The following is a 14,353-nucleotide window of genomic DNA, read 5'->3' on the forward strand; positions in this document are numbered from 1 at the left end:
ACTACCATTCCCCCGCAAGCTTTGGTGTCTTGTGTGGTTAAGGAGAGTTTTGTCAGGAGAGAAAGACATTACATGTGCTTGTTGCACAGGACTCCAACGGTAGGTCCTTTGCTCACTTGTGTGCAGGGGATTTCAAGGACTTAACTGGGAGCAACAAGTGCCTACAGTAGATATTGTTAGTGTCACTCGGCAACTTATGGACTACAGAGACACCATGTATGTTGCGTAGCCTGTGGTAGGAACCTGAAAGAAGGTAAGATTACTTGATGTACTTGTGATTGGAATTCAATAAAGAAATATTGTATAAGTGCAGCTTGCATTTGGTGCCTCTCAAGATGTTCTCAAATGTCGCTGGGTGGATTTTTAACTAAATTAACTGCACACTTATGTAAAAACTTTTAAAATGCTGAGATATCAAATTTTAAAGTAAAAAATGATTGGAATCAAACTTGAGAATTTGATTGTTTTTTCTAGACACTATAAGCTCAACGTATTCTTCATTTGTTCACTTTTGAATTCTTCCTATATTAGTTTTGTATGTGTGTTCTGAACAACACATGTGATTATTCATCATAATGGAAATTATACTAAGATAGCATAACTTAGTGAAGTTTCTTTTGGAGGAAAAAGTCACACTCATTATTTAAAGTGATCTATCTTAATAATCAAAACAAGGGAACCTGCTTACTAATGCAGATATTACATTGGCATGACTAATGTCTAATGTTATGTCTTGTTTATTTTCTCTCATTCCCTTGCAGACAAAGATGTGAATTGGTTCGGCTTTTGTGTAAACAATATATTCAGTCTCCTTGAAGGATACGGCCCTCACGCTTCACATAAATCTGCTCCATTTCACGTGAAGCAGAACAATAGCTCTGTACATCAACTGCCCTGCTTTGTCACACTTGGTAGCATTTTGCTTTTTTCTGACAAAGAAGAGAAAAGGTGTCTCAAAAGGCTCGAATGCATTTGTCAATGGATACCCTGGGAATAGTGGACGATAGTTGCCTGGACAACTATGACTTGGCAAAAGGTGCCGGGTCAAGCGGTGGAGGCAGGGTCCACAGCATTGATGTTATACTGGGATTCACTAAAGACCAGGACCCTTTACTCCATTCGGAAGAGGATGATGACAGCAAAAAAGCCAACGGAGAAACCGCACAGCACCCTGAGAAGCAGCTCCCCCTGGATCCCTATGGGCACCTTCCAGAACTGGGTGACAGCTCCCAACATTCTTCCTACCATGGTGAGTCCTTTCAGAAAAGAAACTATTTGGCACAAAAACTCTTTAACAGGACCATAATGGAGGTAGAGCTGTAAGGTTGTCATCGTGTTATATGTCTGGTTTAAAACTCCCACACAGTTTTCCCAAAAGTATTTGACCAGTGACCTTCCACAAAAAAGTTCAAGTGTTACCTTTTATCAACCACTCTCATGATGAGTTATTTGGTTGTCTGAAAGGACAGTCATGCAAAGTATGTCAATATAACTAGCACTTAAGCTTGTAAATTCAAAATAAGCAATAACGGTAGCAGTTTTGGTGAGTGGAAAAGGGGAAGCATAGTACTGAATTTATTTTCATTTAGATTTGTTCGCTTCATCTACGGAGATAGAACAAGTAATTTTTCAGGAATGTAGTTTGATGGCGATCGGACTCTCACTTTGCAGTACGACAACAGAAATACAAAGGCAGCCAAAAAAAGATGAAATAATAGCAAACATCTTTTAGTGCCCTCGTAATGTTTGTTTCCCAGTCTCATGAGTGTCCCATGCTACTCTGCTGAATCCTCATTTTCCAATTAACTGTACTCTTATGTTGCTTTAAAGTTAGAAAAACACATTTACAATATCTGACTATATCACTCTGTATCTGTTTGCTCTAAAATCTAAATAATTAAAACCAAGTCGCAATTTTCAAAGTTACTGTATATCGAACATAACGGTTACAAGGCTTCATTTATTTTCATTGTACGAGACATATTTGTAATCGTTGGTAACTTTGGGATGTTGGGCAAATTTCAAATAATGTTCTGTGGATGGTTTTAAAGCCTGGGATAGACATAACACTTCACCTGCTGTATGCGTCCATGATCTTAAGCAACATTGCTATACTTTTTGACATAATCTATGGACATTTTTAAAAATCAATAAATCACTGCTGTAATCTAATGCTGTAGAATAATGGACATGATCAATCGCAACTCATATCGACTCTCAGTGGCCATGCATTAAGCTGGCCTGCTATTCATGTGCGTCTTGTGTACACCTGATAACTGCAGATTTTGTAATAACCCAGAGACACAATCATTTTCTCTATATGTAGGGTGTAATAAAGAATTACTGTCTTAATATTGCCTGGTATATGGTATATTAACGTAGCTACAACCTACAAAAAAAACGTATTGCTACTATTTAAGTGCTTCATACACCAAAGCAAGATTTTGTAAGACTTTTATATGGGTCTTGGGGAGTTTGATTTAGATCAATTTAGATATTAAGCTTATTTTTTTTCCACCACACTTGTGGTGATCAAAATGATCATTTGCTCCATAAACATGAATAATATCGTAAACTACACATTTCTATTAGGGTGCTTTATACCTGTAACTTGCACAGATGTAATTATGACATGTGCCAATGCCACAGTGACTCATTTGCTTAAAGAGTTTCATGTTTAATCCAGAGTTCCCTATATTACGGTCAATAATGATACAATGGACGGTGATGATGTGGAAAAAATAGTTTTCTTCCATTAAGCAGAAAGCTCAAGGGCAGTAACTTTCAATTAGTATTAAAAGCCATCATACTGATCTGTGTGTATTCATGGTTTACCCTTTAAAACATGCATGCTTTAAAGATTTCACAAACTAGCTGGAAAGCAAAGATTTTGCCATATGGCATCATAATTTCAAGCCATTGATCTGTTGACCATATTGCCTTAAAATATTTGGAATGATTAACGAGCTTTTGTGCATCTCACTATTGGCTCACATGCTCTACATCCATGTTTTGGAAGACACAATCTGAACTATGACTGTTACTCAACTTGTGCAGAAGCCAACTTAAGTCCCTTGTTAGATTAGAGGAGGCAGGGAATCATAGGTTTAACTGGTAGCATCTGTTACTATGATTACTGCAGGGTCTTCAGTGAAAGACGTGATGTCATTTGGACTTGCCAAACCCCTGGTGTTTGCAAGCCCTCAACTGTATAAAGGTCATCAGTCATTAAGCTGTTTTATCATGAGGAGAAGAGTTAAGATTTCACTTTTTGATCAGGCTGCAGGTTAAAAAGTTTCATCTGTGTTGAAATGATCAACAATCACACATAAGTAGAGGTGTTTTCTTCTGGTGACATATTTTTTTGTCTTAAAACTAGAGAAAGACAACATATAGTAGATCAAGTATAATGCATTTATTAATTATTTGATATTAAATAAACAGATATAGGGGCAGTCTCGGGACAAATGAAATAAGAGACCTAATTTTTGGGAAAGATGTGGAATGTTCATGCAACAAAGATAGTCAGACATTTTTAATGCTGGTAACTACATTTCTGGTTGAAACAAGACATGACATGGTGATAAGTAATGTGAGGCGTGACTGTTGAAAAGGAAAACACATGTATTTCCTCGCCTGGATTTGTCCATAAAAAACACTTCTTTCAACTTTATGAATCCCTATTATTTTGAGGCGTCAGTATGAATAATTGCTGACCGAGTTGTTTTTGGAAAACCAAAAGATGCTTTCAGGTGTAAACTCCTGTCAACAGCTTGGTTTTTGGCTGTCGCCACTTTTTTCTTTTTGCAATCAGAAGTGACACAAGAGGGTGGTACAACCGAACGCTGAATATCACATTTTTAGGCGTCCAAAACGGCTACAGTTAACTTTCATGACCTGAAAACACCATGTGAAAGGGTTAAAGTTGAAAGACAAAACCGCAGACAACACCCAGACCGGACAAGGGTCTCAATCACAAGTTAGCCACGCCCTAAAGCATACCCTGCTTAATTGTCTATTTTACTCTAAATGGGATCATCCCTGACTAAATGCATGTCATGCTGTATTGAAAAATACTTAAAACTACTGATTGAGATCATCAACTTATGTTAACAATGTTTACTGAGAAAATAAATCAAGTGAGAAGTAGGGTCATTTATATATAGACTTATATACAATCAGACGTCTTTTTGCAACCAGAGGAGTCGCCCCCTGATGGCCATTAGAAAGAATGCAAGTTTAAGACACTTCCGCATTGGCTTAATTTGTCAGAGCTGGAGGTTGTGTCCTACTCTATCCTTGTGGCCTTGCCAACTTTTAGGACCTGCTTACTAGGTTGATACCAGTTATCACAAATAAATCGGGTAGAGCGGATCCCCCTACCTGGAAACAATGGATAAAGACAGAAGAGGAAATCTAGATAATAGAAAAACTGTCGCATTGTTTGAGATTGCAAGAAGATTTGCAAGAAGCATAGAAGCAAGTGGGGGGACAAGGACATTATCCAGGACCCAAAACAGTGATGAACACTACGGAAAGGACAGCTGATCTAGTGGATCTAACTCAGAGGATGCATAGACTAAAACCTCCCAAACATAAACCATTTCCCTTTTTATTTTATTCAAATTGTATATTTGTTTGTTTAAAATGGGAATTAACGGATGTGTTAAAGGATATACTTTTTCTTGCATCTTATACATCATACTATATGTATCCTTTCATGTTCATTTTAGAATCTGACCTATTCTCCGGTGACAAGTGTGATGAAGAAATGAGTAACCTGCAGAAGGAAGTGGACGATGCTGAGGAGTCTCCAGAGGCCGTTACAGAGGAAGAGCACACTAAAAAAAAACACAGAAGAAACCGGACCACCTTCACCACCTATCAACTACACGAGCTGGAGCGAGCCTTCGAGAAGTCCCACTATCCGGACGTCTATAGCCGTGAGGAGTTGGCAATGAAGGTTAACTTGCCTGAAGTCCGTGTTCAGGTAAGGGCTATGTGATATTCTAATGGTATGAGGTGATGGTACAAAGCCATGGTAGTGGTATTGGTTACATGGAAACTGCAGCTTAAAGTTATGGCCAATTAGGCATAAAATGCGGAATCATTTTTAATTCAACAGAACACAATTTATTCAACATTTTATCATAATTGTTTTCCATACTTTATGCTGCACCCAGCCATAAGAACAGTCTGTACACTTTTGGGACAAATAGGGTTTAACCTGGAACACTTCTCATAAAACCACTTTTCCAAAATTTGTTTTACTAAGTTTATCTAAATGTTACTTACGTGTATATATATTTTTATGATGAATGACTTTTGCTATTGTGTCCCCATGCCTTACTGCACCAATTCTTAATTAATGTATCTTTATCCAGGTGTGGTTCCAGAACCGAAGGGCCAAGTGGAGACGTCAAGAGAAGATGGACACTAGCACCATGAAGCTCCATGATTCCCCCATGTTATCCTTCAACCGTCCTCCGATGCCTCCTAGCGTGGGGCCAGGGGTCACCCCTATGCCCCTTGATCCCTGGCTGACCTCGCCCATGTCCAGTGCTACACCTATGCATACCATTCCAGGGTTCATGGGTTCACCGCAGGGCCTGCAGCAGGCCTATACGAGCCACGGCTATCTCAACACCCCGCCTGGCATGGTCCAAGGTATGCAGCCAATGGGCCCTCCTTCCTACCAGTGCCCGCCCAGCTTCAACGATAAATACCCGATGGAGGATGACAGGAGTTCGAGCATCGCAGCACTCAGGATGAAGGCCAAAGAGCACATTCAGTCAATGGATAAAACCTGGCAGCACATGTGATCTGATGAGCCACCGGGGAGGGATTTTTGAGCTGCTCCCATGAATGTTTACAAACTGCTTTTCCACTGTTTGTTTCATGTACCCATGACGAGGACACATGACATTTTTTGGCTGACGCTTGAAAATGAACTTCATGTGATTAAAAAAAAAAGATCACTTTAAATGTTTTAGCCCTCAGGAAAAAATGATCTCTGAGGGCCATTTATTTTGGTTCAGTTTTGGAATAGACTCTTATTTAGAGAAAATCCTCAAGATGAATGTGTTAAACACTTTTGTGTCAACGTTAAAACCCATAAGATTTGACAGACCTAGCTAATTTCAAAAAGCTTGTTTTTGTTGCTAAAAGGTAAGTTTGCTCATGATTTTGCTGATTCAATTATTTTTTGTTAAAATACGTTCTGTTGTTGAATTTAAAAGTCATTCAAACAAATGTAAACATAAAATAATGTCAAATTGATTCAATTACTAGTAACATGTATTATGAAAGAATGTTTGCATATCAGTAAATAAAACACAAACAAACTAGATTTAACTATCCTAATTTGGTCCTTTTTCAAAGTAATTTCATTATTGTTTTTTCAGTATGGTTTAGGATGAACGATGCGGTGTTCAGGATGCACTGAAGATCATCCAAGGAGAAGACATTTTTGTGGAAATACAAATAAAAAGGCATAACTTTGTTACTAAGAAAAAAAAAGGCCAAGTTGATTGATTTTCAAATGAGTAATACATTTATACGTAAACAGCCATTGTGACATATATGTAACATTTCAGATCTTTGGCTCTAGGGGGTAGTATTTAGAAAATATTTTCAGAAATGTGTTCCATGCGGTCTATTTAGTCTGTTTTATATCCCCTATAATGTTCCTTTAAGGAAAAATTGGTTTAGTTTTTTATGGGTTAACTGAGTAAATTTCTGATAAATTTGAGACAGTCCTGGCAAACTGAAATATGAGAGGCTAAGAAGAGCCATGTGGTCAGAAGTACGGTCTTAAATCCTTTTTATTGGAAAGAAAGATATTTTCGAAAAAATGTAATACTGACCCCAACTCTGTCTACATGAACCAGGGTGTAATCCCCTGAAGTGACAATATCTTCATGAGGTTTAATGAACATGGTGCTGTGCTTTGGGCATTTGCTGGTATCTAGATTGTCAGAACTAGACAATGTTAGTATACATTTGATTTGTGAAAAGAGGGTTTTATTTTCAATCATTTTTTCCCCCCTGAACAGTGTAGTTATTGTTCAGAATTTTCTAGTATATTTTTTGGTCCTTTGTAAGCAAGTTAAAAAAAATAAAATAAAAAATCTCCCACTTAAATTTAAGTTTGATTCGGTTCAAAAGTGATACGTGTCTTATTTAAATCATTAAACTGGCCTATTGGAGAGCATTGAGTCCTGATGGTGGAGGTTATCGGAAGTCACAGAGAGTAATCTGGCTCGGAGGCTAATTTAAACAGACAAGCATACCTCTTAACACCTAATTACTGCTTTTAAAGCGATTAACCCCGGATTCTCAGCCACAGACAGAATGGCCTCAGCTACCCCTGAAAAATCCTTTTCAAGACCTGCTTAACTTTGCCCCTCCCCTCAAGCTTGAACATTTATACTATTTCTAATTTACATATACGGCACACCATATCAATGTTGTTTTCTATTATGCGCTGTCTTAATCTTCATCTTATTGGTAAAGGATGCTCCTTATTGCATCGTTGACTAAATATGCATTAAAGACAGGCGGATTAGGAGTTAGAAAGTTAATGGGTGCTGGCAGCCTCTCTAACCCTTGGAAGTAGCAGTTTGATGTGTAGCTGTTGGAACCAGAAGCAAATGACATTTGTCAGAGGCATACGTTCATGAAAATATTGCTTGTGTGTTTCTACTGTATGTGTTTATTTGGTGTGTGCATTAAAATTATGCAGAAGGGTGCTAGGCTAGCAAAGTATATTTTCCTAATAACAGTTTCTATCTGGCTCCTGAAACACAGCAGAAACATCTCATTTAATGGAATCAAGGGAAGAGTAACTTGCGATGCATTTTACTCATGCTTTCCACTATCTTACAAAATAACGTGTCATTAAGTTAGTGCTATCAGTCCTGACCTAAATGTTTTACTGAATACTATGGCAATGCTTTGAGGGATAATGTGTCTGGCAATGGAAGTCCCCTGTGGCATAAGGAAGTGTAAGGAATATTTACATCACTTCAGAAAATGATCTGTATATCATGGCCTTTAGAAATGACAGCATCCACACTGTCAGCTGTATAGTCTTTTTGTTTATATTGTTACAATCCCTGTTGACAACAGTGGACGAAAAAGCCAAAGAAATAAAACAGAAATTTTCTAGAAAACACATACATGTATAAATGTGTGAGGATGTTTATTATTTTAAAATATTTGTTTTCATAAAGTTTTCAGAATGTGATTTTTTTTTTTTGTCCATGTGGAAAACAGAATAAAGTTACAGTAGCACCACTGTAGAAGCACTTTGATTGTGGATCTTGTTTTTTTTATTCCTTCACATGCATTAGTGAGCTACCAACATGACTTTGTGTCGTTAATGAGCGCTTATGTACAATAGGCCATGTAAGCTGTGACAGAGAGAGTTGGCCTGATGGAGGCCTGTTGTGTTCGTCCAGGCCTGTGGAGCTTTGCCAAGCCGTTAGGCAGATGAAGCTCCACTCCATCAGGCCCATCCAGGGGTGTCAGGAGGCCCCGCCTGCTAGGCTGCAGAGACCACAAGGGCTCAAGTTCTAATTGCCCTCCATTAGCCTGTGTGGTTTAGCTGCTCCAATTTTGTTTTTGGATGCAGGTTTGTATAGATGTTTATTTTGCATCTGAGTACTTTGCAACAATGTGTTAGTAGGTACACAACCTAAAGTCAATACGCACCATTTTTAAAAAAATGTTATCAATAAGATGCTTCTGTCAGATGCTTCACAGCTTCTATCTATTGTAAAATTGGTTTGAAGTTTGGGGTATGAAATTATTAGATTCTGAAACAGTGGCTTTATGAGAGGTGTTCAAAGGAATGCAGATTCATAGGAATAATTTCCTCTTTTTTTCAAGTTATTTCTCTCATTGCCCAGCTTCTAATTACTAACCTTAAGTTTTGCAGGTAGAGCATTGCTAAGTATTCATTCAATTTATATGCCTCAGCAGTTTGGCATAATACATCAGTGAAAAAAGGATGTAGATGAAAAGTGTTAAAATATGCTATATTTAGTGATAACCCTTTCTCATCACACCTTTGTCAGAAAAACTTAATGTAAAAAAAAAAACAGAATTTGCTCGAGAGGCCCTCAGAACGAGTGATTAATTGTGTTATTTTGCTTGGCCAAGCGTGACCTTCGCTGGGGCCCAGGCTCTAGTTAACAGGCTGACTAGCGGGACGTGGTCCACGGTGGAAATAATAAGGGAAAGGAGCGGAATTAATTGGGTTTGATTAAGAACACTTTTCAAAAAGACACCCATTTCCCCCGTTGACATAATTGTGGATCACTTAAAGGCGGGGGGGGGGGGGGGGGGGGGGGATTTTGATGGCTGGCGCCAGTTGCTCGTCGTTGCCCCAGCGTTCACTTTGGGAAGAAGTTTGGGAAAAAGTGAACACTGTCACTCAAAAACATGTCACTCAAAAAATCCTGTCTGTCAGTGGGACAGACAGGATGGGATGGCGACAGAAACATGTTGGTCAACTTAACAACACTGTCCTCAGTAGATGTGATCTGTCCATATACAATAGTTTGAAGCCACCCAGCTGCATCAGGTCCAGTGCACACAGAACAGGCATGGACATCAATTGGTGCTATGTGGGTGATAATGACGTACGTCAATGCATCAAGATTGAGCCAACTATGGTGACTATTTTATTTTCTACATTTTGTATTTGGCACCCTCTACAGGAATGTTGAAATGATGACAAGGTCGAAATGATAGAAATACTCACTGATCCTGGATCGGGCTCCGGAGAGGACATAAGTTTCGTGGTCTACTGTGATTGGTCCAGACACACCGTCTCGTTGTCCAATGGCATGCATACATCTGTTCGCTGGAGCGACTCTAAAATATTCTCTCCTCTTCCTTCTTCGCAAGGAATTCAGTACTTTGCAAGGACGTTGTCAGTAGTGTAAAGTTGAGCAGAGATGGGGAAAATGCAAGCCTTGGGTGTAGTTGCGGTAATGTTAGCAGTGTACTCCGTTCACGCAAAAGTTTACTTCCGGGAGGAGTTTCTCGACGGTGGTAAGTTTGGAATATAAATGTATAACACGAGCTGTGCGTGAGGTTAACGTTGATGCATTGCATGTTAGCTTGACTGTTAGCCGTCATTTTGTCACAAGTATCATCTTGAGTTTCTCTTGAAAGCCTGTTTGTTTTTGTTTTTCACCGTTTTCTTGTTCAATCGGTGATTCGGTGTAAAACGCGTCACATCTCCGTTTTCTAACTTTAACTGTGTTGGCAGCTGGCTTGCGTTAACTTTACCAAGGCCCCGAAGCTAGCACACGTAACACCCACACTACTGGCACCGACATTGCTGTGGCCTACATTACATTACATTACAGTCATTTAGCAGACGCTTTTATCCAAAGCGACTTACAATTCAGATTCTATCACATTTCTACACCGTAGGCACAGCTACGGGAGCAATTTTGGGGTTAAGTGTCTTGCTCAAGGACACATCGACATGCGACTAGCAGAGCCGGAGCTGGGGATTGAACCGCCAACCCTCTGATTGAAGGACAGCCCTGCTATCCACTTAGCCACAGTCGCCCCTCTTAGCCTAAGTTGCTGTATAAACGTTAGCTATTCATATATATTTATAAAATAATCGTTTAAACCTCTGAAAACTTGCTGGTCTTTCTCTGTGCAGATGAATGGAGAAGTCGCTGGTTGAATTCCAAACACAAATCTGACTATGGAGAGTGGAAACTAACAGCTGGCAACTTCTATGGAGATGCTGAGAAAGACAAAGGTAAACCTTGTGTGTTATCTGCATGATTCTATTCATTTGCGTTGATCATGCTGTGTTCATTATGGCTAAAAAGATACCAAGGCACCATTCAAAATGTGTTTGAAAATGTATGTATGACATCCAGTGTATGTTTAATTACCTTGTCGTCTCTGTGTTGTAGAACAGTTGTCACACTATAAGCCAAAGGGAACCTATTTTGTTTTTGTCTTGTGTTTGCAAAAACTTCCTTTTGCACTTTCTCTTCAGGTCTGCAAACCAGCCAGGATGCTCGCTTCTATGCGACCTCTGCCCGTTTTGAGCCTTTTAGCAACGAGGGCAAGCCTTTGGTCATTCAGTTCACAGTGAAGCACGAGCAAAAGATTGACTGTGGTGGCGGCTATGTGAAGGTCTTCCCTGCAGACTTGGATCAGACCGGCATGCATGGAGAATCCTCGTACTACGTCATGTTTGGTAAGTGATAATGTGCATGGTAATTAACAATTATAATGAAATGGTTACGATAACAGGATTTGGAACATAAATTGAATTACTTGTTTTTATTTATTCACCCAGGCCCTGATGTCTGTGGCTACAGCACGAAGAAAGTCCACGTCATCTTCAACTACAAGGGCAAGAATCACCTCATCAAGAAAGAGATTAAGTGCAAGGTAATTCTGGCATTTTAAATTTAGGGGAAAAAAATATAGTTAAAAAACTCTACCAGTGGCTTGATCCAAACGATTGTTTTTTTTCTTCTAGGATGATGAGCTGACCCACATGTACACGCTGATCCTGAATCCAGATCAGACCTATGAGGTGAAGATTGACAACGAGAAGGTAGAATCTGGCAGTCTGGAGGATGACTGGGACTTCCTGCCTCCCAAGACCATTAAGGACCCCGAAGCCAGTAAGCCAGAGGACTGGGACGATCGTGCCAAGATTGACGATGCTGATGACACCAAGCCTGAGGTACATAAGCTTACTGATATAAGTAATACAATTTGTCAAATGCACCATTGTTCTGGTTTGCACTGACTGAGGATGCTGGTATGGAGGTTAGGGTTTGTTTATAGGAAATGCCGACTGGAGGAGGAGTCCTTTTCCATTTATTTCTCTCCAGGATTTTCTCAGCAGTCTTGCGCTTTAAATTTACGTTCATAATTCTATTAGTTACATTTTTTTGTTCTTTTAGAACTGGGATACGCCTGAAAACATTCCAGATCCTGACGCTAAAAAGCCTGAAGACTGGGATGAGGATATGGATGGAGAGTGGGAGCCACCCATGATCCCTAACCCAGAGTACAAGGTAGGCTAAAGTTAGATAGTCATGGCTTATGTTCTGTGTGATCTCCTCTACCTGAGAAATGGCTAATATTTCCTCAGCTTTTCCTTTGCTCCCTGATGAAGAATACCTTTTTGTATTGCAGGGAGAATGGAAACCCAAACAGATCGATAACGCCAACTACAAAGGAGCCTGGGTGCATCCTGAGATTGATAATCCTGAATACAGTCCTGATTCAAACATCTACAAGTTTGACAACGTTGCTGTTTTAGGTCTTGATCTTTGGCAGGTGAGAGAGGGGAAGAAAAAAAATCATCTTTGATAGTAATGTTGTTGCCGTAGTGGTGCTTAAACTACAGTTTAACATGTTTTACTGATTTATCTCAGGTGAAATCTGGTACCATCTTTGACAACTTCCTTATCACAGACGATGTGAAGGAAGCGGAAGACATTACAATGGAGACATGGGGTGTGACAAAGGTGTGCTGGTGTTCTTTTTTTTTTTAAGCCACATTTTGTCATTTGCGCAACACAGAGCAATTGCCAGTGAGTCACTGAATAGATTAGGCGACATGGTTTGATTATCTAAACTTTCCCCACAGGAACCCGAGAGGAAAATGAAACAGGAGCAAGATGACTTGAAACGAAAGGAGGACGAGGAGAAGAACAAACAGCAAGACACCGAAGTTGATAATGATGAAGATGATGGCGGCGATGACGACGACGATGATGAAGACGTTGATGAGGAAGAAACAAAGGATGAAATGGAGGAGGCACTTTCAGAAATGGAAGACGAGGAAGCAAAGCTTAAAGATGAGCTTTGAGGAGGTGTGGCCAGAAATGTTGTCTGTCCCTCCTTTTTTTAGAAACTGTCCTGTATTTCCCAGGGGTATTGTGGCTGCTGTGCATCCTTTCCCTGAGAGATTTACGATTTGGACACAAACCAATTTGGGGGGGCGGGGCAAGTGGATTTTAATACAATTAGTTTGTCTTTATTTTTGGTCATGAAATTACCTTATTGCCCCTGAACTGCTAGATTGATTCTAAGGTATTCCACCTCTAAAGTCCATTCATCATTTTGTGATAACGGAGAATAGGGAGAAATTGACATCCAGTGTTTTCTTGATTTTCTCGATCTACACGTCTACTTTAGATGCAGATTCCGCTGCACAGGTTGCACAGTCAACCAGAAGCTGTGATTGAAAAATTTGACATTTGCAGATAATAATAATTAGCCAGATTAGATTAGATTAATTGTTCCCAGGGGACAATACATCTTGGTGAAACAAGAAATGCACATAACTGAACATCTAAATTCATAATCTGTAAGATTTATGCAAAATATCACCAAATACAGACAGAAATCAAGATTGTAGTGTAACTTATTTTGGTTGTCTGTAGCACTGACTATTTCTTTTCCACACTCTTAAGGCATAATTGAATGAAGTGTTTTAGATATAAATTAATCTTTATCTAAGTGCAGAGTGAAATTGTTTTTCTACATTTAAATGACATGAATGTCTTCATGGTAACGTGATGGATCCTCCATTATCTCCAGAAAGTCTGGAGAAACAGATGGCGAGCCCCTGGTGTGACTTGTGACATCACGAAGGGTCACACACTTATTTTTATTGGACAGAATGTTATTGATACCAAAGTTTTTAATTAAAAGATTATAACCTTATTGCCTGGTCATATTTCTTACTACATATGCACATTTTTGGTATTTTGTTAATATTACTATTATCTGACTTTACACCTACTTAATGTTTTGCAGTGTTGGACAGAATTGAAAAAAACTAATTTGAGACTATTTTAGTTTTAAAATTTAAATTTGTTCCACTAGGAAAATAAATGAATGGATAATGTTAAACCTTCAACTTCATGAAGGTGTGTGTGTTATGGGTTCACAAGTTAAGTTCTATTTCCTCTAAAGTATTTTCCAATTCAAAATTAGGATGGGGAGTTTCATAACTGACAAGTGGAGAGATCGCCATAGAGATTTGTTACACTCTAAACTCCATTTAAGAAGGTTTTCACATGTCATATTGACCCAAACAACATACGTTGCCATGTGACAAATGTGGAATAGTAACTGATTGTAACTTGATTTAGTTGATTTTGCAGACGGAATACCGAAACCCCTGATAAAGTGCTGTGTCTGTCCAATAGTATAGTTAAGCTTATACGTGTAAACAATTAGGAAATGGTACCACTTCTGAAATCTGATGGGATCTTTGTTTCTCTGGGCCGGACTTCTCCTCTAAGGGGCCCTGGAGCAAAATGTAGATGTGACCCAC

At 39.1% G+C, this 14,353-nt stretch overlaps 2 protein-coding genes across 2 annotated transcripts; both read left to right on the plus strand.

The window, feature by feature from the left end:
• Positions 1 to 966: 966 nt before the first annotated feature.
• LOC142956754 (retinal homeobox protein Rx2-like) lies at positions 967 to 5,822 on the plus strand. Its single transcript, XM_076098489.1, has 3 exons — positions 967 to 1,249; positions 4,734 to 4,990; positions 5,385 to 5,822. The coding sequence occupies exons 1-3, from the start codon at positions 967 to 969 to the stop codon at positions 5,820 to 5,822; spliced, it is 978 nt and encodes a 325-aa protein (XP_075954604.1).
• Positions 5,823 to 9,875: 4,053 nt separating this feature from the next.
• calr3b (calreticulin 3b) lies at positions 9,876 to 13,737 on the plus strand. The gene is made up of 9 exons (XM_076097917.1): positions 9,876 to 10,062; positions 10,691 to 10,792; positions 11,039 to 11,242; positions 11,345 to 11,439; positions 11,531 to 11,740; positions 11,964 to 12,077; positions 12,199 to 12,342; positions 12,441 to 12,533; positions 12,656 to 13,737. The coding sequence occupies exons 1-9, from the start codon at positions 9,966 to 9,968 to the stop codon at positions 12,875 to 12,877; spliced, it is 1,281 nt and encodes a 426-aa protein (XP_075954032.1). The 5' UTR covers positions 9,876 to 9,965; the 3' UTR covers positions 12,878 to 13,737.
• Positions 13,738 to 14,353: the final 616 nt, after the last annotated feature.

Source organism: Anarhichas minor, unplaced genomic scaffold (assembly GCF_050575085.1).
Source record: "Anarhichas minor isolate MPS153535 unplaced genomic scaffold, ASM5057508v1 ptg000024l, whole genome shotgun sequence".
In the NCBI taxonomy this organism is placed as follows: Eukaryota; Metazoa; Chordata; class Actinopteri; order Perciformes; family Anarhichadidae; genus Anarhichas; species Anarhichas minor.

Bases quoted from the DNA above. Each gene is read 5' to 3' on its own strand.
- calr3b (XM_076097917.1), top strand. From the start codon at position 9,966: ATGGGGAAAATGCAAGCCTTGGGTGTAGTTGCGGTAATGTTAGCAGTG. The intron at 10,063-10,690 runs GTAAGTTTGGAA...TTCTCTGTGCAG, and splicing joins GGAGGAGTTTCTCGACGGTG to ATGAATGGAGAAGTCGCTGG. The intron at 11,741-11,963 runs GTACATAAGCTT...TTGTTCTTTTAG, and splicing joins CTGATGACACCAAGCCTGAG to AACTGGGATACGCCTGAAAA.
- LOC142956754 (XM_076098489.1), top strand. From the start codon at position 967: ATGCATTTGTCAATGGATACCCTGGGAATAGTGGACGATAGTTGCCTG. The intron at 1,250-4,733 runs GTGAGTCCTTTC...TGTTCATTTTAG, and splicing joins CCAACATTCTTCCTACCATG to AATCTGACCTATTCTCCGGT. The intron at 4,991-5,384 runs GTAAGGGCTATG...ATCTTTATCCAG, and splicing joins TGCCTGAAGTCCGTGTTCAG to GTGTGGTTCCAGAACCGAAG.